General features: G+C 35.9%; 2 protein-coding genes across 2 annotated transcripts in view; one reads left to right on the top strand and one right to left on the bottom strand.

Moving 5' to 3' along the window:
• The window catches only part of LOC135129709 (angiopoietin-related protein 1-like), a 105,562-nt gene that overhangs the window by 44,320 nt on the left and 35,072 nt on the right, over nucleotides 1–26,170 (bottom strand). The window lies entirely within an intron of this gene.
• LOC135129430 (uncharacterized) lies at nucleotides 8,177–8,680 on the top strand. The gene has a single exon (XM_064056582.1). The coding sequence runs from the start codon at nucleotides 8,177–8,179 to the stop codon at nucleotides 8,678–8,680; it is 504 nt and encodes a 167-aa protein (XP_063912652.1).

Below are 26,170 nucleotides of genomic sequence, written 5' to 3'. Positions count from 1 at the left end.
AACCAGTTTCTGTAAGGCATTTAAGATGCGGTTAAATTTTGAGGATGACACTTGGGATTTAGTTCATCAAAAAAGTAGCGTTCCAATTCACACGTTGGGTAAATTGTGTAGCAACCTTCTACGTCAGTTCCTAATCTGTCAAATGAACAGAGGGAAATCGCGGAAAAAACCGTTTCCTTGTTTAAAGTTCTAGGTGAAGATCGTCTCGGAAGGACGGATAAGATTGTGATGAGTATCGATACGGGGGACAACAAACCATTTAAAGTGAGACAATACCCGTTCTCACCATATCTTTTACGTGTTCTTAATGAAAAGGTTGACGAAATGTTGCGGCTTTGCGTAATAGAACCCTCCCAGAGTGCATGGAGTTCTCCAGTCTTGTTAGTAAAAAAACCTAACAAGGAGTATAGGTTCTGTTTCGATGGCAGACGTCTTAATGCAGTTACTAAAAAGGACGCGTATTCTCTGCCAAGGGTTAATCGTATTCTGAGTATGTTAAAGAGCGCTCGATTCATCTCGTCGATAGATCTCAATTCAGCATTCTGGCAGATTCCGCTAGATGAAGCATCCAGGGAAAAGACAGCTTTCTTAATTCCGGGTCGAGGGTTATTTCAATTCAGAGTAATGCCATTTAGGTTGTGTAATTCAGCTCAGACACAACAACGATTAATGGACGCGGTCTTTGGGCCCCAGTTTGAACCTAACCTTTTTGTATATTTAGATGACATTATAATCGTCTCGTCTACTTTTGAGGAACACATTAGGATATTGAAGGAGGTATGCTCGCGTCTCTGCGAGGCCAATCTCACAGTTAATCTCGGCAAGTGCCAGTTCTTTAAGCAAAATCTTCGTTATTTAGGGTATGTAGTGGATGAAAGGGGTCTTCAAACGGATCCGGATAAGATCGAGACTATAGTCAACTACCCGCCTCCCACCACCACTACCAAGTTAAAACGATTTCTAGGTCTCTGCTCCTGGTATCGGAGATTCATTGTCTGGACGAACGAGGCGTAGCATTATAATACCAGCGAGATGATTTCGTTAATACAAAAAGTAACAAGAAAATCATCCCCCGGACCCGATTCCATTGATGGGCGAGTTATTCGATTAGTTGCTAATGCCACTGTAGAACCTATCTGTTACTTTGTGAACGATTCATTTTGTACTGGACAATATCCTGAGACCTTGAAAAAGTTTAAATGTGTTCCTATATATAAAAATAAGGGTTCAAAATATGATGTATCTAATTATAGATCAATAAGATTACCAAGTCAGTTTGGAAAAATTTTTGAAGCAGCATACTTGGACAGACTTACTTCATTTTTGGAGAAACTTAAGATTTTGCATGAGTTCCAGAATGGTTTTGGAAAAAATAAATCAACAGATACCGCTCTCGCAGACGTGATAAATGCTTTCCATAGTACCTTGAATAACAAAGACGAATGTGTTGCACTGTCCTATGACTTGAGCCGCGCATTTGACACTGTTATTATTATGTTCGAGTAAGTACGAGTAGTAAAATTCAGAAAATTTGATACCGACTAAGCTACAGAAAGTGGGAAAGAACGGGTACAGACCGAGTGAAGCGAAGCTATTAGAAAACTTCTGACTGGCTGGTCGCAATATGAAGACGTAGTACAAATTGACACAGCAAATAAAAAAATGAACGGAGTAAAAAAGACACAATGGCCAAAAATTTGGCGAAGTTGCGCGATTCGAGAAGCTGCTTTGCAAAGTTTGGATAATACTATTTCAAGTAGTAACAGTGAACAAATATTAGCGGCAGGAGCTACTGACTTGGACAATGCAATATTTTTCCAGACTATTGACGATTTTAATGACATTAAGATTGATGCCGAGCATGGGGGTTGTGAAGGCTTCAACCTCGAATCTTGCAGTCAGTCTGAAAATAATGAAATTCTAAACGAAGCCAGGGTTTATACAGCAGCGCGAAAGACTAGAAATGGAACGAAAGAAGGCAACATTTTTTCATATTTAATTGAAACGGGAAAGTCAATTACAATAAGAACAACTAGGATTTAAAGAAAAACAACATCAAAATAATATGAAAAGTTAAGGCCAGTCCCCATGTTTTCTCAGCGGAATTTTCGCTCTATTTTCAAAATGTAATATCTCCGTTATTAACAGATCTATAGTTTTCAAATTTTAAATATATGTTGTCCATAACTTTCTTTATATAACGCAAGGGCAATTTTGTTAAAAACAGCTTGTGATCATATTATTTTTTTAATTTTAGTGAAATTTTTGCATCACGTATTTTTAAAAATCAATATCTCAATTATTAAATAAAATTTCAGAACACGGTTTTCAACACTGTTTTCAGCTTACAAAACTCCAGAAATCATACGAGACATATCGTCGATTTTATTTTTTAGAAACGATACACAGTTAAAAAAAGCGTATATCATGGAAGTTGCTAACTTTTATTTTTACTATATCTCAGTCCCAACAAATAAAGTCAAAAATCGACCTCGTATAATTTCTCAAGTTTTGCAAGCTGAAAACAGTGGTGACAACCCCGTTCCAAAATTTCCATAAATAACTGAAATATTGATTTTTAAAAATACGTTATGCAAAAATTTCACTAAAATTAAAAAAATAATATGATCACAAGCTGTTTTTAACAAAATTGCCCTTGCGTTATATAAAGAAAGTTATGGACAACATATATTTAAAATTTGAAAACTATAGATCTGTTAATAACGGAGATATTACATTTTGAAAATAGAGCGAAAATTCCGCTGAGAAAACGTGGGGACTGGCCTTAAATTGAAGACTTGGATTTCAAAAAGGCTAAACTTGAGTTCGAACAGAAAAAATGGCAGGTCAGGTCAGGTCAAAAGGGCCGTAAAATAGAAAGAGAAAAAAATGCAATTTTAAACAGATTTTTAGAAAATATTTTAACACAAAAAGTCAGTTCTGCTTGCCAACGTAAGGTCGTAAGCTGTCAACATAACTGTTACAATTATATTTATAACTAAGTACAATTATAAATTATAAGTGTAAGCATAATGAAAACTTTTTGCGTTTTGCTCAAACATGTGTGTTCAATACATTTTTCCATGTATTTGCATCACTGTTAATTGATTAAGTAATAATTACTACATGCCGTCCTTGTCGCAATTCAACGGTCCAAAAATGCAGGTGGTCAAAGCGGCTCGCTCCTTTTGAAGAATTGGCGGCGATCAGAGTGGAAGTCGGCCTAGCCCCCTCTTATTTCTATACTTTGTTTCATTTTGTTAATTTTTAAACGAGTAGCGATGTAACCACCGAAAGGTACACAATAAACAAGAGTAGCAACACACGATTTTCATTTTCGTTCTATCAACACAAAATACGGCTGGAAAAAGCTCCACCTTTGCAAACACAGACCATTCGCAGACTTGAACTGTGCGGCGCAGTTCTCTTAGCTAGATTAGTTCATAAAGTTAAGCAATCTTTGATAAACTTTGATATCCAGGAGTGTCACTACTGGACTGATTCCACTATAGCACACTAGCATGGATTCGAACGCAAGCTACACTATTAAAATCATTCGTATCACATCGGATATCAGAGATACAGTCTTTAACACCTCAAAATAATTGCCATCATGTTTCATCAGAACAGAATCCTGCGGACTTTTGTCCCGCGGGGATAATCTCCGTCATCTGCAGGCCTTCCACCTTTGGTGGAATGGACCGACCTTTCTAACTAGGCCTGATTTAGCGTAGGAACATCTAAATGATTCGTCACATGTTGATTTGCCGGAACTAAAGTTAACATGTTGTCATGCGACCAAAAATTCCACCGAATTTCTACTGCGTTACTCGGACTTTGATAAATTGTGTAGAATTACTGCCATAATAATACGATTTATTCAGAATTTGAAAAATAAGGACAATAAAAAATCTGGTCCTGTAACATGCAAAGAAATCGCAGAAGCGCACAATTTAATAATAACGTTAGTTCAAAATGAAGCTTTTCAGGATGATATAAATTAACTTAAGTTGCATAATCAAATCACCAAAAAAGTTCAAATCCCGTTATTGATTTTTCTGGTTTTTTAAGAGTTGGTGGCAGACTAAATCATGCTAAAATCAGTAATGATCGCAAACATCAGTTGTTGTTGCAGAGAGATCATTTTGTTACTCGTTTGGTAATTGAAAAATATCATAAGGATAACCAGCATATCGGTTGTCAGGGAACCTTGTCTGCAGTACGCTGCAATATTGGCCCATTTCAGTCAAAAATACAATTCGACAAACAATATTCAAGTGTCTAAAATGTTACCGCTGCAAGCCGGTACCATTCAATCAATTAATCGGTGATCTTCCCAAAACTCGTGTAACAACTTTACGACCATTTTTTATTACAAGTGTAGACTATGGCCAAAGCCTACTATAAACTCAAGCCACAACCATTGCTTCAGCGAAGGGCGTGACGTCACAACAGTGGTCCGACACTTTACGAAAGATGCAGTTTGCAGTTTCCGCCAGATGTAAAAATGCAGATGCAAAACACTTGTTCTCAGATTGTGTAACAGTGCAGAACAGTGTATAATAGTGCAGGTAGCAGTCTTCAAAAAAATTTACGGTAAATGTAATAATCAGAAAATGGTAATTGATATAACAATTTTAATATTTCCATAATAGATGCCGTATCATTGTTGTGTTCCTGGTTGCAAAAGTAATTACACATCTCAGGGGGAAACCAGTAAAACAATTTTCTTTTTCCCAAAACAACCCGAAAGAATAAAATTATGGTTAAGAGCTATCCATCGAGATAATTTTATACCCACTAAATCTTCAGTGGTGTGTATTGATCATTTTGATGAACAGTTCATAATACGGGAAGATAAATTTAAACGAAATGACGGCACTGTTCTTACTGTATCTAGAAGCAGACCAAAATTAACCGACGATGCCTATCCCACAATTTTTAAAAATCAACCTACGTATATGTCAAAAAGCATTAGTAAAAAACGGAAGGCGCCAGAGGAAAGACACCAAGAAATAAATAAGAGACAGCAGGCAGCAGAAGAGGAACTAATTCTATTAGATAAAATTAAAGATTTTCAAGATTTTAAAGAGAATTATAAAAATAAAACTACCCAAAAGCTCTGCGAGTTTGCAAACAATAATCAAATTATTTTTTATAAAATAAATTGCAATCACATACCAAAGATCTCATCTAGTCTGGTAGTGAAAGATAATTTAACAGTTAATTTATACAAAGGTGAAGCTATTCACGATGATAAATTAACAAATATTTTAGGCCGAGATGTCAAACTTGATTCTTGGAATAAATTTGAAGAGCTGTTAACATATTTTCAAAATTTTGAAGATAATCACATGCTCCACGATATTAATGTTAAGTATTACGTGGAAACTGCTACTAATATTTTGAGTCAGGTTATCAGTTCTGAAGAATTTTCTTATCAAACTATTAATATTCAAAATAAACTGAAATTCATAGTTGATCAAGTAAATTTAATTTTTTGTAAAGCACCTAGATATTCAAGCGATTTATTTTTATGGGCAATAACATTTTATTACAGTTTTCCAGGTGCATACAAATATTTGAGAGAAACTAATACTTTAACTCTACCTCATTATGAATATTTGAAAAAGTTAAATATGAAATTGGGTACAGAAAATTCTGGTATAACTTCATCACATATTCATTACTTAAAACGCAAGTTAATAAATTTAGATAATAAAGAAAAATATGTGAATTTATTACTTGATGAAGTATACATTAAACCTACAATTACATATAAAGGAGGAAAAATTGAAGGTATGAGCAGTAATAGTAATACAGTTGCATCTACGGTACAAACTTTTATGATCAAATCGGTGTTGTCTAGCAACTGCGACGTGGTCGGTTTGTTTCCTGTCAAAAATTTAGAAACTGATTATTTAACAGAATTATTGATAAATGTAATAAAGGTAGTCACAGAGTCAGGATATCATATACTGTGCATACAGTCTGACAATAACGCTGTTAATAGGAAAACTTTTGAAAAATTAGGTAAAGGTAGTCTTCAAAGTTCTATACAACATCCAAGTTGCCTAAACGATAATCAGAAACTGTTTTTAGCATTTGATACCGTTCATCTCTTTAAATGTATCAGAAATAACTGGATCGATCAAAAAGATTCAGAACAGACATTTGTTTTTCCTGACTTTCCTGAATACGATTATGAAGACAATTTCGTTGATAGTGAAAAAGAATTGACACACTTTCGAGCATGCGTTAATCATTTAAAAATTATTCAAAGAGAAGAAGAAACAAATATTGTCAAATATGCTCCGGCTTTAAGTAGAAAAGTTTTACATCCTACTAACATTGAAAGGCAAAATGTCAAGCTTTGTGTCCGATTTTTTGATGAAAAAAATATTACTGCGTTAAGAATTAAATATCCACAAAGAAGTGAAGGAACTATAAAATTTTTGGATATAATTTTACGTTGGTGGAAAATAGTAAATTGCAAATCTTTATTTGAAGGGGAACATAAAAGAGACCCATACCGTAATCCTATTAAAAATATAAATGACAAAAATTTACTTTTTCTAAAAAAATTTGTAACTTGGCTTGATCACTGGGAGAAAATAGAAATTCAAGGAGAAAAAAAAAGTAGTAGAATCGGTAAACTGACTAAAGAAACGTATCAAGCTTTACGTCACACTACCTTAACTTTGATTTCATTATGCAATCATTTGCTTATTACTCTAAATTTTGAATATGTTTTATTAGGAAAGTTTCAAACTGATCCTCTCGAAGCCCGTTTCGGACAATATCGATTCATGTCAGGGCAAAATTATCACATTAGTCTTCAACAAATTTTAGAATCCGAGAAGAAAATAAAAATTCTTTCATTATTAAAATTACAATCGGCTAGACATGGTCAGTTTGAAATAAAGGACTTTCTTTCAGATTGCGAAGAAACGTCTAATTCGGATAGATTAGATGCCGATATTCCTATAAAATTTAGAGATGTTGTCACTGTATGTAAAGCCGTTGAAGTAAGTGCCAATGATATATCTGTGATAACATATATCGCTGGATATATTTCCAGAAAAGTTGTCAACCGATCTTGTTGTAGTTTATGCATGCACTTTATTGTAAGTGAAAAAGATCTAAAAGTTGAAACATCTTGTCAAAATTTAGAGTACTTAAAATGCTTAGATCGAGGTGGATTAAAATATCCGACTGAAATGTTATTGTCTGTTCTTATCGAGGCGTATACTTTATTTAAAACACTAATATCAAAAGAATTTGAAAACAAATTTTTGGACGTTAAATCACATCGTTTTGTGTTTCAAAAATTGTGCCAGGAGAGCATTAACTTTTCAGAATATGATGAAGTTTGCGAATGTGGAACTAAGTATCAGGTTCTCTTAAATATTTGTTTAAAATATTTTGCTAATATTCTGCTTAATAATTACTCTAAAATAAAACAAGCTGATGTAGAAGAGCAGCGTAAAAATAAACGTAAAGTGCGTAAGTTAAATGTAAAATAAATGCCAGATATATCTCTACATGTTGATCTTTTTTACTAATTGTTTTATTGAGAAAACAATATTAACTTTTTTGTTGTTTATATATATTCTATACATTTTTTGTTCTTTTTTTTATGTTAAATGTTATTTTTTTATGTAAATAAATACCTTTATATCTTTTAATTCTTTTTAACATCTCAGTGTAACTACATTTTTTATGTAATTTATAATATGTTACCAGAGTTTCGACGTTAAGAGTATTTATAATATGCATTTTTATTGCATGTGGTGAAAGATTCCGTAAGCAAAAATATTTTTCTGTTGATATATTCTCCTACCCCATTATTGAACTGCTAGCGCATCCGAGATCGGCCGGACTACTACCGCGGCCATTAAAACCATTGACTGTGGCTTGAGTTTACAGTAGGCTTTGCTATGGCGGACCTTTTATTTTAAAAAATGGACGCGGTGGTACCCAAAAAACCATCAAGGAGTTCGTATGCGAGTGCTAATTTTTAGCGTTTTTAAATGCATTGAAAAGGTTTATTTCACGCAGAGGTCAACCTCATGAGCTCCATTCTGATAATGGTACTAATTTCGTTGGGGCGAATCGATTATTATTATTTCAAACTAAATCTTTCGAAAACGTAGTTCTTAAATCTTTAACTAATATGGGTATTAATTGGCAATTCATTCCTCCGCACGTTCCACACATGGGTGGGATATGGGAGGCAGCGATAAAATCTGTAAAGGGTCATTTAAAGCGCATTTTAGGCAACGCTCTTCTCAATTACGAAGAAATGAACACGATTTTAATTATGATAGAGGCATTTACTCCACTTTCTAATCATCCAAATGACCTCTCCGCGCTCACCCCTGCTCATTTCCTCATTGGTGGTCCACTGACTGCACCCGCAGAAGAAGACTGTAGCGACATACTTACCAATCGCCTGATTCGCTATCAACTTTTGGAGAAAATTCGCCAAGATTTCTGGAGAAGTTGGTCGCGCGAATATCTCCCCTCGTTACAACACAGGGCGAAATGGCAACGAGTTTCAGCGCGACAGCCACAAGTTGGAGGCCTGGTGATAGTTTGCGAGGACGGCATCCCGCCGCAACAATGGCCCCTTGGTCGTATACAGGAACTACACCCGGGAACAATCAGTGCTGCGTAGCAACGGTGAAAACAGTGCGCGAGTTATATTAGTCATTTATTTGTATCATGTGTTTATCAATAGAATATCATGTCCTTACCAATACGATAAATATGCATATATAATGCTCAATTTTTGAATTGTTAATTAGTCTTGTTGCTATACTGTCTTACTGCTGGTCGTAATAAACTTTTTAAAAACGCAAGTTTAAAAAAGAGTTATTTAATTGGCGCAGTCGGTAGGATCCACGTAATCGAAATTTCTGCATCGTGCAAACATTTTTCGATTTGGAATTTTAATTCCTTGAACGGGCCCAAAAAAAGAACCTGAAATACCCAGAAGATCATCGCGTATCGAGAGGTATTTCTTCGATCACAAGAAGCAGAAGCAGCGACTCATCTGGACAACTTGAAGACTGTAACCATCGAGGAAAGTCCGAGTTTCCTTCCAATTTTGCCATTTTACTCCCTGCTTTGGAACTAAAAACGGCATCTTTGTTGTAATTTTAAGAAATTTCACGAACTTTTAAAAGAAAAACGAAACTTGTAATAACTTTCATGAATAATAATTTTAACGATTTAGATATCGAGAATTTAACGAATTTATTTAACTTTGTGCAAATTAACGACGAAACAATGCCTGATACACCATTGCCAAATTTTCAATTGCTTAAATTGTGCGTTAACACCATTCCTAGTTATAATGGTGATCCAAACACATTGTTGATATTTATATATAAACTCATGTACATATTTGTTCAATAATTATGGTAACAATCGAGAACTTATTGCATATTTGTTAAGAGTTGTTATCAGCAAGTTAACAGACCGAGCCTTAATTCTAATCGGAAATAAACCAGAATTAAATACATGGGAAGCTATTACAGATTCCCTCAGATTAAGTTTTGGAGATCAGAGAAATCTTGAGTGTCTCGAACAAGATTTAATGACCTTAAGTCCTTTGAAAAATGAAGATCCTTTAGAGTTTGGTAAAAGAATACAAATTGCCAGAAGTCGATTAAGTTCAAAATTAACAGCCATGCCCGAAATTAACATAAACGCAACTACAAAAACAGTTTATTTAAACCAATTTATAACACCCTATCGTTAAGAACCTTTATTCGTGGTCTGCCTGGTAATTTACAAAGCATTATCAGACTTAGAAATCCCACTTCATTAGAGCAAGCAATGTCGTTCGTAACGGAAGAACAGAACTTCCGTTACACTCAAAATTTTTCGAATATGTTGTAAAATCATAAAACAACTTCGCATCCACCCGTAAAACCTCGATCAATGTCGTACCAACAAACTTTCTCTAGTGATTCTAACCATTATCGAAATAATTTTCCGATGCATTATTCTAATCAACCCCAACAATTTTATCAAGCTTCACAATCCCAATCAGACTTCGCTCAAAGTTCTCAACCCCAACCCCGATATTTTCAAAATTCTCAACCGCAACCACGATATTTTCAAAGTTCACAACTCCAGTCACACTTCGCTCAAAATTCTCAACCCCAACAATACTTTCAAAATTCGCAGCGTCCATTTCCGAGCCAACCTATCAGATTAACAGCCAACCCAAACCCGCCGAAACAGAGATTCCTCTCGAATTTTCAAGTTTTTCGAACACCTAAAAACGTTTTCAAACCCACTGGACAAATACCGTTAGAAAAACCTATAGCCATGTCAACTACCTCAAGAGTCCCTACTATCAGACAGCCATTGTCGCAAAATAAATATGCACAACCCAATAATTACATTTCCGAGGAAATTTACTTCCAAGAGAATAATCAGCCAGACGTCAATAATTACTTTTCTGATGAAGTCAATGACGATCATGATGAATATGTCACCGAATCTAATTTTGATAACGTCACTAATGACTACTCCTTATTGTCCGAAGCCACAAGTAGTGATAACGCATATTTGTACGATCAACAGAACTTTGATTCGAACAACGAAAGTACTCAAACAAACGATGAAGCAAATTTTCCATTTGCCAGCCCTCATTACCACCCGACATAATACATGAAATTAACACTGTAGGTAACTGTAACGCCTTACCATATGTCAAAATTAATAACCCGCCTCTCAAACTTTTAATCGACACAGGATGTTCCGTTTCTATCATCAGACCTTACGTTGCAGAAAACTATTACCCGTCTACAATTTATCAGTCCAGTACAAAGATCAAAACAGCTACTGGTGAAAAAGAAATTAAATATAAAGCTGACATTCCCATTTTCCCCGAATTCGCTTCTAATAAAATATCCGAATTTTTGCTTGACGACTTTCATGAGTTTTTTGATGGAATTATCGGTATCAAAGATTTAATCGATATGGGATTTTCGATAGACTTAATAAATAAAAGGTTAGTTAATAACTTAGTATCTGTCCCTCTTCATTTTAGAAAATCCAATGAAACGTTCGCATTAATTTCGACAATTGAAATAAACGCGATAAATCACGATGAAACATCATCCCTCGTGGTTAATATGAATGATAAACAAAGAGAACGAGACATTGAACTACTTGACGATTATTTTAAAATTGAAAATCCTGATAAGATATCAGTCCCAATTAGCCCATCAGTAACAAAATTAGCAGAAGAACCAAAAGAAACGCCTGAAATTAAAATATTATCAGACATACAAATTAAACCACCAAATCGAGTTTTAAGTGACAACGAAACAGTTCACACTTCTTTAGAAAATCCGATAATAGAAATACCTATCACGGACAGACCCCTAAATGTATATAAAAATCAAGTAATTATATGTTGTAGCAGAGACATTATAACACCGAATGTTAAAATTGAAAAGGTCTTCAATAAAACTCGTTTAATTATGTCTATTCCATTTGCTAATTTTGAAACACACCTAATAAGTACGGTCAAACATTATCTCGATCTAAAACAAACATACTCATTGTATTTCAAAACACCCCAGATATCAGCTAGGTTCCATAAAACGGTACAAATGTACTTTAGAAACGCCTCGTTTAAATTCGTAAAGTGTAATATCTTACGGACAGACGAAATAACTTCCGAAGATCAAACTGACAAAATTAAATACCATCATGAAGGAAAAACTTGTCACAACGGAATTAACGAAATGAAAGCTTCACTTTCAAGAAATTGGTACTGGCCAAATATGCTAGAAGATATCACAAATTATGTCAATAACTGCAAAACATGTCAAGTTGCGAAATACGAACGCAACCCACCTGTCATTAAGTTCAATCTTACCCCAACATCTAACAGACCTTTCGATCACGTTCATTTGGACGTTTTCAAAATTTTAAACAATTCTTTTCTTACCATTATTGACTCTTTCTCTAGATACGGTCAAGCTTATCCTATCAATTCTTTGCATCCAATTAACGTTATTAACAGTTTGCTCAATTTTATCTCACACCATGGCATGCCCTATAAAATAACAACTGATTGTGGCGGTGAATTTAAGAATAATTTATTAGAAGATTTTTGCAAGTTACACAAAATAAAATTACATTACACGACACCGAAAAATTCTAACAGTAATTCTCCAGTCGAACAGTTCCACTCCACAATCGCCGAAGAAATTCGATGTTTAAAATTAGATAAACCACGTGAAGAAGTGAATACCTTAATGAAGCATGCAATTATTGGATATAATAATGCCATACATTCTGTAACAGGTTACAGGCCTTTCGAAGTAATTAAAGGCCATATTAATACTGGTAACCCTTTCGAATTGTCTGATAAAAACATCAGACATCCATTGGTGTGCATGTATAACATTAGTTCTTATTTTGTCTGCATGAGTTGAATTTTTCTCGTGTTTGTTATATGTTTATTTCAATTTATGTGGGTATGTTCATTTGAAAGATATGTTCTTTCAACGGGGGGAGTTATATTGTTAATTTTTAAACCAGCAGCGATGTAACCACCGAAAGGTACACAATAAACAAGAGTAGCAACACACGATTTTCGTTTTCGTTCTATGAACACAAAATACGGCTGGAAAAAGCTCCAGCCGTCAACAACCATAGCACACATTCCAGTCTTGGTGCATACAACTTTTGCCGTGACAACGGACTTAATTATTGTGGTTTCTTTACCTCCGCACTGTTCTCACCGGCTGAAGCCATTGGCTGTAACGGTGTTTAGTCCATTAAAAACAGGTTTTAATCAAGAATGCGATCTTCATATGAAATCAAATCATTTTGAAAAGATAGCAGTGGATGATATAGCTTCAATTTCTGCAAATGTGTACAACAGAGTTTGTTCAATCGAAAACGGAGTGAAAGGTTTTGAAGTTACTGGCATTTACCCTTTGGACAGAAATGTATTTAACGAAGGGGATTTTGCTGCAACTTCACTTGACGCACCTAGAGATCACAATTCAACACCTCCACCGTCGGATTCCATCATCAAAAATTCCACAACACACTTCAGTTTTATTCCTGGACCAAATGGTATTTGTTCAAAGATGTTCGCAATCACCTCCCCAATTTACTCACAAGGACAAAGACATAATAGCGGATGGAACTGGATCACAAATTTTTCGTGCCTGTATGAGTTCACGTTTCCTATTTTTATTACGATCACTTAGATTTGACGATAAGAGGATAAGAACTATACGATTGAAAACAGACAAACTGGCAGCTGTGACATACATTTTGGACACTTTTGAGACCAACTGTCAGAAAAATTATAGAGTGGGAAGTTTTATGACAATTGACGAGATGTTAATACCTTTCAAAGGGCGATGCAGCTTTATACAATACATAGCAAATAAACCAGCAAAGTACGGTATAAAAGTATTTGCTCTTTGCGATTCAGAAACATTTTATGTTTCTGGATTAGAAGTATATTGCGGCAAGCAACCAGAGGATCAATATATGGTCTCTAACTCAGCACTCGATATAGTCAATAGATTGGTTGAACCTTATAAGAATGAAAATCGAAATCTTACAGTGGATAAACAAAAATATTTTTGTACGTACCTTGGGGTTAAATTTGAGAGAAACATGATCATGACCAAACGCATAAAATCGGTCAATGAGAAGGCAGACCACATAGCAAGACAGCTGACCAAAATAACTCCTGATATCAATATATATCATTTTCTACGTCCCAAGTTTCTTCATCTTTACTAATATCTTCGAGTTGCAACACCTCAATTTGCGCTTGAACATCATTATATTTCTGTAAACTGTCCGTAAGATTATTTAACCGCATTTCCAGTTCCTGAATACCGTCTTGTTCGCTGATACTGTTCTGAATTCGCGTGATCATCCCTTTTAAGATTTTACGTTGATTTTTCAGCTCTTTTAAATTGTTTGCCATGCTAATAGTGGGATAAAAACTGCCAAAAATGCCGACGATTTGCAATGAGTAGCAGGCAAACGTATCCAAAATACCGTACCGAATACATCGGCGAAACTTGTTTGAATACGAATAATGTGAGGGGCATACAAAGGAAAAAAGGAATTGATCTGACCTTACAACCAAGTGGATGCTTCGTCTGTCCTCTGAATTTCGATGGTTCTGTCTTCCCTCGAATGAATTTTCGCTTTGAAGCAATCACTGCAACGGTGATCGTATATTGTTGATTGATTTCTTGTTTTGACCACTGCAATGGTGGTCGTATATTGTTGAAGATGCGTATACTGAACTAACGCGAGTTTTACGACTACCTGCACTAAACGCGAGTTTCGCGAATTACTACACTAGCCGCGAGTTTACAAATAACTGCACTGGTTATCGTATCCGGCTCGAAGGACCATAAAATGTACGAAGGTACCAATGTATTACAAATCCCGGTTTTAATATATGACCCAAACACAAAAATCCGGCTCGAAGGACCATAAAATGTACGAAGGTACATCCCAAAAAATACTATTCGTTGAATTATGTAGCGTTGTTTATTTGAGGGTGGTTGCAGACAGACTCGTAGTCCGTTTGAAATATACATTGAATTGAACAGTGAAACGGGTGGGGGTAGAAACATGGGGTTGGTACCAGTGGTACCAACAGGATCAAATAATAAAGCCATGTGGGTAGCATTGAATGTTTGTGTAAACAGAACAGAAAGAAGAATTTCTTTTGAAGTTGAAAGTGGGGTAAACATAATGTTTTTGCCGATATATGTCATTTGGCAAAAAATTGGCGAAACCCCATAGGAAAATATGGCAATATAATAACTTTGCCACAAACGACCATTGCTAACGAGGATTTACTATCAAATGTCATGAAAGGTGATTACATAAAAAATTATTTGATAGCGAAAGTCAGAGAAGTGGCAGGTTGAAACTGTTGTCGCACTTGAATGAAATTTGCATAACCCCGTCCCATTATCAAAAAATGAACGTTGGCCTTGCCCTACGATATTTATCCACCGCAACTGCTGCTGGATTAGAAACTGCTGTAAGTTTAAAAATACTTCCTCCTGAAGCCTTAACTACAGCATGGTAAGACTTTTAAGTGAATGGTTGGAATTATTGATGTCTCGTTCCATTTTGAAGTCAATAACAAAAAACAATAAGGACTGAAATATTCGTTTTTAAAAAAATTCATTAATATTATGTATATATGTCATATATTGAACTGACAACCAAATGTTTTAAGAGGGGGTATCAGTTTGTTTTAGGGAGCAGAATGTCGCAAGATGCCTTGGAAAATGTCTTTTCACAATTACGCAAAAAATCAGTGGCAAAGCGAGCAGTAAGGGCTATTTCACTGTCTCAATTTATGAGTGATTTGCAACACACAAATTACGTGGCAGATAGTGATCACGCTTTATTAAATTTCAAGGATTTCTGCCTTAATAAAACACAGGCAAATATAACCCAACTTGATGAGACAACGCTTCATGAAGAACTTGAAAATGTAGTTTCAGCAGATGAGGAGGTGGAGCTCACTGATGCTGATTACAACAATATGTATTACTTAGGAGGAGTGTGTGTTAATTACACATTAAAAAAGAAACTATGTTTGACTTGTAAACATTTTTTAAAAAGTGCGGAGGACTCTCACGAGAAATACGAATATTTAACCGTGTATAGAGATTTTGGAAGTAATTTAGTGCACATAAAAAAAAATTATTTTCTATTATTGTGGATACGGAAATTGAAATATTAAGAAGACACGCAGCCATTTCAAAGGGTCAAATCGCACTAAAAGATTTGGTGGTAAAGATTGTAAATAAGAATATTGACAACACACCGGTATGTTGTTCGATTTTGAAAATGATTTTAGATCATTATGTGATAATAAGAGGGTTTTCATTTACAAAAAGTGGGACCGAAAAACGAAAATCCGCAGGACATATTTCAATGTCTAAAAAATTTAAATTGTAATTTTTTTTCTATTGTTAATGTTGTTGTTATTATTATTAAAATATGATTTATTGTGAAGTGTGTTTAATTACAAACATAAATACGTAATTACATAAGATTAATGGATTTACAGATAAAAAAATTGAAGTTCTACACTTTGCTAAATAATGTATACATATGTTATACATATTACAAATTTTAATGTAATCCCGACAATACACACTTTCCGCCATGAAAAACGGGCGACCCACATTTATAGAAAATGATAAAAATTCAATAATCAAACAAAGCTGAAAAAAAAATTAAAGTTTCCAAAAAAAGCAAAATTAATTATTATTGACACACTCTTTAAGGATGTCAATAACGAGTGTTTCCCCCACAAACCTATAAGACTGCTGGCCCGTTTTTCATTCCGGTGAGTGTATATATAATAAAATAATATTTAATTTTGAAAAAATTATAATGGCGGAATTTTTTCATCGTCGCTAAAATTTAACAAAAGGAATCACATATGTTTGTAATCTGAACTTTAAACAACAAAAGGCAAATCAAATGATTGTTTTTGACAGTGACGTTTCGTACTCGGAATAATAACTGGAATGTAACTAGATTTCAAATTTCCCACTAAAATTCTGGGATTCAATATGGCGGATGCGTCTGCTTGTATAATAAAGTGTTTTAATCTACATGCTGTGTCCGCTGGCGCCTAAGGCAGCTGCTTCAAGTATTATTCCGCAACTATACTCCCTCCACCACGTGACACATGACACTGGCTACCCCCAGTAAAGTTGCCTTTACGAGCAGGACACCCTCCGCATACCTCGTAGTGGTAGAATCCGGCATGCGAATAAACGGTCAAAGAAATGATAGCAGAAATTTGTAAATCTAGATTTGGGCCAAACTCCGTTCTCGTCAACCGAATTCAATAAAGCAAAATTAATGAAACAAGAGTACATCGTGAATCGAATTCCCCGACACATAAACACATGTTAAATATGGTCAAAACACAAAACGTAATTCGGGTCGTACATCGCTTTGAGGGGTACGTTCGAGAATCAATGTTCCAAAATTGGAGTCACGAAAGGGTCTAGTTTGAAACAGTATAATCCGGAAACCTATCAAACGTGGGTACAAAGTTTATCAAGGAAAAAATGAAGTGGCGGATGAAAAATTTAAGAACTTTGGTCTAGGTGCAAAAGTTGTATTAATTTTATCTAAAAGTTATTGGGGGAAGAACCAATTTATATTTCGATAATCATTTCACGTCGGTAGACTTACTCGAAAAACTCAAAACCGAGACAACGCTAGCATGTGGAACAGTACAAAAAGATAGAATAGGATTGCCCAAAGACATTTCTGATTAAAAAAATGATAAGAGGACAAGTCGACTATCGAGTGTCAAATTTGAATTTGACATTTTTCAAATAGCGTGACAAGAGAGTTGTCCATCTTTTATAAAATTTTCATGGTACAGAGCAGAGGTCAGTCGGGTACAAAAAAAAAATGGAACAAGGAAAGCGGTAAACTGCCTTTCCATAGTTCCTGACTATAATAACTTCATGGAAGGAGTGGACACAGTGGTGGCACAGATTATTTCCAGGGATAATAGCTACTGCCTTTGTCAACAGTTATAATTATACAAAAAATTGCGCAGTGATAATGCTGACAAGTTAACATTGTTAAAGTTTAGACAAGGTGTAAGCCTAGGACTGATGAACCGAACACCAACGACTTTAGTCAATAAGAGGAAGTTGAAAGCAAGTCCTCGTGCTAGTTCTTCCGCTCAGAAGAATTTCCCGAATGGACAAAACAAACGCAGAAAATATAATTACAGCGATTCTAATGACGTGCGTTTGGGAAATAGAGGCGTCCATTTTCCCATTTTTACGAAGAAAAGAGGAAGATGTGAACAATGTTCATCGTTAGTCATTCAATCGAAGCTTTATTCTATATGTTCACGCTCTGGCGTATCTTTACGTGTGAACGAAGAAAAATGTTTTGTAAATTATCATGAGTTATTATTATAAATGAATAAACAAATAGAAATAATAAAGGGTTGTGATTTATTTTGCATCCAGAGTAGACCACCGAAAATTAAAGCAAAAAACAATCGATATCAATTGACCCTTTTCCTGTAAGCAAAGTGAGTAGACATTATATAAATTCCAATGATACAGAGTGAGACAACATCGCGCAGGCGAAGTCAGATTTTTGGAGCGCCAAGTTAAAATTAACCAATGAGCGACAGATTACGCATGTGTAGCCGGTTGCATTCTGTCAAAGCGGTTTGTTGTCACAGGCGTTTGCTCTGCTGCCGGAGTGCTGGATACTATTTCCAACGTGGTTTTGAAGATGCGTGCGCACGGAAAGTCATTATGGAAGTTTTACGATCTTACAGGAAAAGGGTCAATTACCGAATATCAATGAGATTTTGGATAAGCTAGGAAAGAGCAAGTACTTCACCACACTCGAGTTAGCCTCAAGATTTCAACAAGTGGAACTGAAACCTGACGATATAGAAAAAATAGTATTCAGCACGGAAAATGGACATTACGAATATTTACGTATGCCCTTTGGATTCTAGAATGCCCCAGCTACACTCCAACGAGTTATAGACAACATCCTAAGAAGAATATAGAACGAAAAATGCCTCGCTTACCTCAATGGCATAATTTTTTTTTCAACATCACTTGAAGAACACATATCACGACTAAAAGCTTTCTTCGAAAGATTAAGAAAAGCTAATTTCAGAATACAACTGGACAAAAGTGAATTCTTACGAAAAGAAGTAGCATACCTAGTGCACGTTATCACAACCGATGGAGTAAAACCAAACTCAGACAAAATAAAAGCTACGCGTGTACCTGGTGGCAGGGAATAAACCCGATTTATTGTTTAAAATATTCCTTGCCGTTTTATTTTATTTTCTTATTTTCGCGGGCGCTGACCACTTGAGATCCGTGTCTCCGGCTTGAGAGCAAGAAAATGTTATCTGTGAAGGAAAATATAATGGTATATGCAGGTTTGTGACATCGTGATGATGATTTATGAAGTTTAAACTATTCATTGTTATAAATTTCATCAAGTGTCAGCTTTCCTAAAACAACAGTCTGTAGGGCACAGACCAAAGAAATCCAAGGTATTTACACTCGAAGAAATGGAGAGGTTCTTAGATAATGGCCGGATAGATCCCCTTCTAGCGGGCAAAGTCATGCAAAAACATGTAGTTCTCGGTCAAGGTGCCGCAGCACCCGCAACTCACATTCGGCGACGCGTTCTCGAGTCACTCACCGAGTGATCGAACATCGCTCGCAATCGTACAGCACACAATCCGTCAGCACTGCCAACCAGCGAGTTGTCCTTCCATACAGCCCTTGCTAGTCGCTGGAGCCATGTCCTCACTGATGGTCTGGAAGCTGTCGTGAACAAAGAGCTCACAAAGAAATTATTGAAAACGTTGGGCAGAGGCAGAGCCTATTATGCCCATCCGCCGAAAACAATTTTCCAGCAACTACAATTTATTACTGCTTCTCACATAGGAAGAGTTCCGGTGTCAGATGGGTGTTAAGATGACTGGTACAAATATATACCCAGTTTGTTTTTAAAGGAAGCAGTTGTAGTTGCTTCAACGATTTCTACGGCTAAGCCGTTCCAGATCTGGAAGACTCGGTTGGTCAGAAAATTTTGACGCCATTTAGTTTTATAATTTTCATGGTATAATTTCAACGAGTGTCCCCGGAGACGGGAAATATCCGACAGAACAAAGATGTCGGCAAGGCTGAAACTAAATTTATTGGAGAGGATGTTATAAGTACAAACCAAATCATTGAAGAGACGCCGTTTTTCGAGGGTAGGGAGTTTCAGTGTCGAAAGTCTATCTTCATAAGATTTATTTCTGAGAGATTGGCCGTACTTAGAGAAACGACGCTGGACTTTCTCAATTAATTGCTTATCTTTTACTAGGGCAGGAGACCAGATTACACTCGCGTATTCTACGATAGGACGAATGTACGATACAAAAAGTGTTTTTAACAGAACTTCGTCCGGATTGGTAAACGTCTTTTGCAACAGATAACTTCTGACATTGGCTTTTTTTACAATGTGAACGGTATGCTCCGAAAAAGATAGCTCTTTGTCAAGTATGACACCTAAATCGTTGATCTGCTGAACGGATTCTAAAACATAGTTGTTCAGAGTGTATGCAATGTTGGGGTTGTTTTTACCCAAGCGAAGTACAAAACATTTTTGGAGATTTAGGGGCATTAACCATACGTGCGTCCAAGTATACATAGTATGAAGATCTTGTTGGATGATTCGTGAAGATGAAAAGGAATTACCGTATATCCGACCATCGTCAGCGTAAAAAGCGTGATGTGAGTTGAGTGAAGTTAGCAGGTCAGATATATAAACAAGAAACAATACAGGGCCCAAGACCGACCCTTGCGGCACACCAGACAGTACGTCTTTTTTATTTGAAAAAGCTGAGCCTACTTTTACTTTAAAATTGCGACCACAAAGGAATGCTTTAATCCATTGCAATAGGAGCCCACGAATTCCGCTGTTTTCAAGTTTGTGTATAAGACGACGATGGGGAACTCTATCGAAAGCTTTTGCGAAATCTAAATAAATTATATCAACTGGAATATTTTTTTCTAAAGACAACGTCCATTCATTAAGACATTGAAGTAGGCAAGTGACAGTGGACCTTTTAGGCAAGAAGCCATGTTGATTTAATGTAATAATGTCGTGATCATATAAAAATCGGAGAAGATGCCTCCAAATTATTCGTTCCATAACTTTACAACAGGTTGATGTCAGACTAATGGGTCGATAATTCTCCGCCATTGTTTTATCACCTTTTTTGTACACCGGTGTAATATGGGCTTGAAGCCATACTGGTGGAAGTTTTGATGTTTGAAATGAACGCTCCATAATATGTGATAGCGGACGAGCTAGATTACTACTACATCGCCTGAGAACATGTGATGTGATGCCGTCTGGACCAGGCGAACTTTTATCAGGAAGGTTATCAAGTTCCTTCAGAACTATTTCATCAGTGAAATTAATATTTGGTAACGAAGCTTCTGTACGAGGTGCTGGACATGCTGGTAAATTTCCTTTGGGTTCACTAGTAAATACACTCCCAAAGAAATCTGCTAGAAAGTTGGCTGACTCTTGTTCATTTTTTGCAAATAAGTTGTTGCTGCAGATAATAGGGACCGAAACTTTCGACAGAATTTTATTTCTCATAAATTTGTACACGGCTTTGGGACCGCTCTTCACCACGTTATTCTCAAAACGACTTTTTGCTGATCTCAAGTCACTTTTTAACATATTGGAAAAATTGCGGTGTAGGTCGTAATCCTCTTGAGCACCCGACATTCTGTATTTATTCCATAGTTTGTTTTTTATTTTTGCACGTTTTATAAAGGTCTGGGTAATCCAGGGTTTTATACGATTGCACTTGACTTTATATGTAGTCGTATGTCTAGAAACCAGGTCACACAGTACATTTCTAAATATGTTCCACGCTTCGGTACAACAACTTGTGCTATATAGAGAAGTCCAATCGGTATTGGTCAGATCTGAATTTAACCCTTCAAAATGAATTTTGGAGTGCTTGCGAAAATGATGCTTTTGCAACGAAGATGAGTGGTACTGTAAAGTGGTTTCAATAACACAATGATCTGAAATGCCAATGGGAGCACAATGCCTGATCTCCCCTAAGAGATTGAGATCAGTTGTTAAGACTAGATCAAGTAAAGATGGTTCTTGTCCAACGCGAAAACGAGTGGGGGCAGCGACAAGTTGTGTTAGGTTTGTTTCATGGAGCATATCAATAAATTGTGCTGTAGAGTCATCGTTGGTCTGCGATTGAACGTTTTGCCAGGAAATATTTGGAAAATTAAAATCGCCAAATATGATTAAGTTGGAACGAAGGTGACATAATCTTTTAATTTCATCGTACAGCAATTCATCATCAACTAGGGGACTTCCAGGCGGTCGGTAAACACATACTAATGAAAAATTTTGAGAGTTGTGACTACAGTCCACACTAACCAATTCAGTATTCCCATATCTTTTGCTGTTACATATTACAGAAAATTGATTAAATAACGCCTGTTTTAGTAAGATGCAAGCACCTCCACCTCGAAATATACTGTGCCGGCTAATTGTGCCGCCTTACAGGCACCCCTGTTGAACTCCGAACTGCCACCCGCCTTGTCACCTGTAGTGCGGCGAATAGATCTTGGCCTGGTTCTCCTGGAACAAGCCATGCATCTGCTGTTGCAACCCGTGAATAGCCCACCACCGGACAAATTACTATCACTTTTGTCAGATGCGGCCAAAATGATCACTGACTCGTTCTATCACATGACTTAATCTCGGCGGCACAATATCCTGAACCATATTAATAAAACAGCCAAAGACAGGCCTCAAGGCGGCCAAAGCCCTTCTCCGGCCTTGTAACGATCTCAGCCCCGCTCTTACACCGGCGACGTCGGTTCTTACTACCCGTTTCCTTCTGGCACCCCAGGAAAAAAAAAACTTAAGGACTCCAAAAATATACAAATACGTCGTGAAAGATAAATCACACAAAAATAAAAATGCCAGGCAACGTGCTCTGGAAGAAATCGAAACCCAACTAAAAACAGGATAATTATTTACTGTTGGCTATAAAAACTTCCTTTTAATATAAGAGAGGTATTTTTCGTAATTTTCCACAGAATTGTTACATTATCCCTTCCATTTTCTTCCAAAAATCGATCAAGTTTTGACCATAATATGAGGTTATGTTTCTTTCTGCACACGTGTTTCTGCTGAAGATGTAATAGTATTGGTTGAAGTCATCCCCACCTTTGCGTGGTGCTTATCACCCCCATTCGTTTTCCAACTTCCGTTCAGACATGTTGTGTCTCATATTTTTATTTTTTCTTGCTTGTTTCGTGCACAGTGAACAATGCTCCTGTGTGCCTTTGAGTGTCTTCAATTTGGAGGATATTGTTCATGCCGAAGATTTTAATTCCTTCAAGCTAAATATGTGTATAAGTACGAAGCCATAAAAAAGGAGATTAAAAAGAAACATAGCCAGGTAAAATATTACCGTAGAGGTACAGGTGGTGGCGAACATCGAAAATCGCCAAAACCAATACTGAAGAGAAAAGGGAATTAATGGCAACCATAAGGATTTCCATGGATGGTTTGGGGTCCACATTTGATTCAGATGCGTTGGCAGGTAATTGCAATGATTTTATGTGAATTTTTTCAACATTTCGAATGCAATTTTAGTAGGTGTACCTGGTTTCGACTGTGATAAAGTTGTGCAGCCAGTCCCAGAACAACAAGAAATTATAGAATCTGCTGAACTAGAAGTAGAAGTTGACTGGTCACAACCAAGCACCTGTTTCCTTCAGACACCAGTACACCCAGCGCTATCGCTGCCACCCTCACCTGGAACTGTAGAAGATGGAGAGGCCACCAGCAGCCATCAAAAAGAAAATTCTCCATATGCAACAAACAGTAAGTGCTGCAAAATAATAAAATAACAACGTAATAATACACACTTAATTGCAGATTCATGGGTAAGCAGAAGAAGACCCATAATTAAGAAAGAAAAAAAAACAACAATGACATCTGGGAGCAGAAAATTTGAAGCATTGGTGGAGCAAAAAATGGAGCTTGTTAAGCTCCAAAAAGAAATAGCTGATGCAACGTTAAAACATATGCAACGGGAGCACGCCATGAAAATGGAAAATTTAGCTTTACAACTAACTGCATTGCATTATTCATCAACATGCACTTTGTACCAAAATTGTCAGTTTGAAAAATATTATGCACACTGTAATATCAACCGTTAATTACATTCGCAAAAACGGAATGAATCATCGAAGTTTTCGAGAATTCTTAAATGACATCGATGCAGAATATGAAGATATTATGTACTTTTCTGAAGTAAGGTGGCTTAGTCATGGAAAAGTTTTAAAAAGAGTTTTTGATTTGAGACTTGAAATTGAAATATTTTTGACAGACAAAGAAAAGAGTATACCAGAAATATCAAATTTTTAGTGGGTAAGCGAGTTAGCTTTTCTTGTTGACATTACAACTTACCTCAATAAATTAAATATAATTCTACAAGGAAAAGGAAAATCATTAATGAGTTATTTCCAGAAATTAAAAGTTTTCGGTTAAAACTAAATTTGTTTATTTTACAGTTTGAAGTTGACCATCACAGGGTTCGGACGCTTGTCGGTGCTTCAAAGATTTCCTTACTTCCGGCCGACCGTTTGTGTTTAGCCGCCGGTCAATAAAATAATTTAAGTGGTTGTTCGATATGACAAATCGCGTGTGCAAATACTGTTCGCTAAAAGCGGTTAACGGACCTAAGTGCATTAATTGTGACACTATTTGTGCCTCGACTTACTAATGTAATAGTTATACAGAAATTAAAAGTTTTCGGTTAAACCTAAAATTGTTTATTTCACAAATTGAGAGAAATAATTATTGTCATTTTCCTACTTTACAATCAGTGTTAACAAGAAATGACAGACAGTGTATTTCTAATGATGTTTATCTTAATTGTTTGTTAGGAGGTTCAATTTTTTAGTAAAAACAATCAAGGTAACGTCACCAGCAAAGTAAAAAATAAAAAGAAAATACTGTTTGTAAATATTTGCTCCATGCGCAATAAAATAGGAGCACTAGAACTATTGACTATCTATGACTCCATTTCAGTGTTATGCATCTGTGAACACTGGTTCTCAAAAACGGAATGTGAATTGTTAAAAATTGAAAATTTTACAGCTCAGTCGTATTTTTCAAGAGATCAAGAAAATTATGGTGGATCTATTATTTTTACAGCTCAAAATTTAAAATGCACACGACTGTGTAATCTAGAACAACTTTCGATAGAAAAGGTATGTGAAATTTCAGCAATTAAATTAAGTGATAATAATGTAACAATTGTCAACATTTATCGTCCTCCGGCAGGGGAATTCAATTTATTTATAGATATTATGAATAAATTATTAAGTAAATTAGAACACCATCAAAATGTTATCATAGGTGGAGACTTTAATGTAGTGTTTAATTCTACCAGCATGAAGAAAACTTTACTATGCGACTTATTTTTAGGCCATAATTTCATACCAACTGTACAGTTCAATTCAAGAGGGTCTAATCGTATTGACAATATATTTTCTAATATATATATAAATAATAATTACACAAATGTATCAAAAACATATATATTTATTTACGTCATCTTACAGATTCCTTAAAAAAACATCTTTACATCAAAATTTGCAAATATTATACACATGCAGTTTTTTTTTTTTAATCAAACTTATGCACATACAAATACAAAAACAACAAGTGGATATCCGAACTAGTTATATTCACATTCTATGGCAATAATTGAAATACATTTCCCGCAGTAGTGTTACAAAAAAAGAGAAGAAAAAAAAATCAATTTTTATATCCATATGGTAGAGTATCATAAGAATTTTCTAACCGCCTAGTTTTGTTGCGTTAATTCGATAGTGCTTGCTTGCGTCTTTGCTGATTACGTCATACCGCTGGTTTCTGATGATAACTCGACCGTTTACGCGCAAAGTCTCAGCTGGATCGTTGCAAATCATCTCTTTCATTTTTTCGAAATTTAAAACTTTACTGTTTTTATAATTTAACGTAATCCCCTTAATCTAGCAAACGGTCTTGTGCGTTTCGTCTTTGTTCGACCGAAGTTTGTAAGAATAGTTTTTCGGACCACCGCTGACAAACTCGCTTATGAAGCTGCCCTCACCGTTCTCACCTAGTTCGTCCGTCAAATTTCCCAAAAAGTCGCCCACGGGTGAAGTCCATTCCCCATCTTTTTGAGTAAAAATAATACTATCCGTATGGAAATATAAGACGCGACGATCTAAGCGCTCCAAGTATTTGTAGAGCTCCAAACGAGCGCCAGCGGTTGTGTAGGCTGCAACTGCGACGTTTACAGTTTTGAGGGGATTCACGTCTTCATCCATCTTATCCCATGTTGCCAACACCACCTCGGGGTTTATAATAGTCAAATTATGGACCACAGCAGAATGATTTGTCACCAGTTTGAATAGGTCAAGGGAGATTAATTACGGATTAATTTAATTCTAGATTAATTACGGATTAATTGAGGATTAATTACTGATTAATC

The sequence above is a fragment of the Zophobas morio genome, unplaced genomic scaffold (genome assembly GCF_036711695.1).
Source record: "Zophobas morio isolate AGI-343-1 ecotype UQ-CSIRO unplaced genomic scaffold, CSIRO_AGI_Zmor_V1 ptg000016l, whole genome shotgun sequence".
NCBI lineage: Eukaryota > Metazoa > Arthropoda > Insecta > Coleoptera > Tenebrionidae > Zophobas > Zophobas morio.
Note: the sequence above shows the minus strand (reverse complement) of the source record. Positions and strands in the feature narration are given on the sequence as shown.

What these genes read in the sequence shown, in the direction of transcription:
- LOC135129430 (XM_064056582.1), top strand. Translation starts at nt 8,177, where the DNA reads ATGGGTATTAATTGGCAATTCATTCCTCCGCACGTTCCACACATGGGT.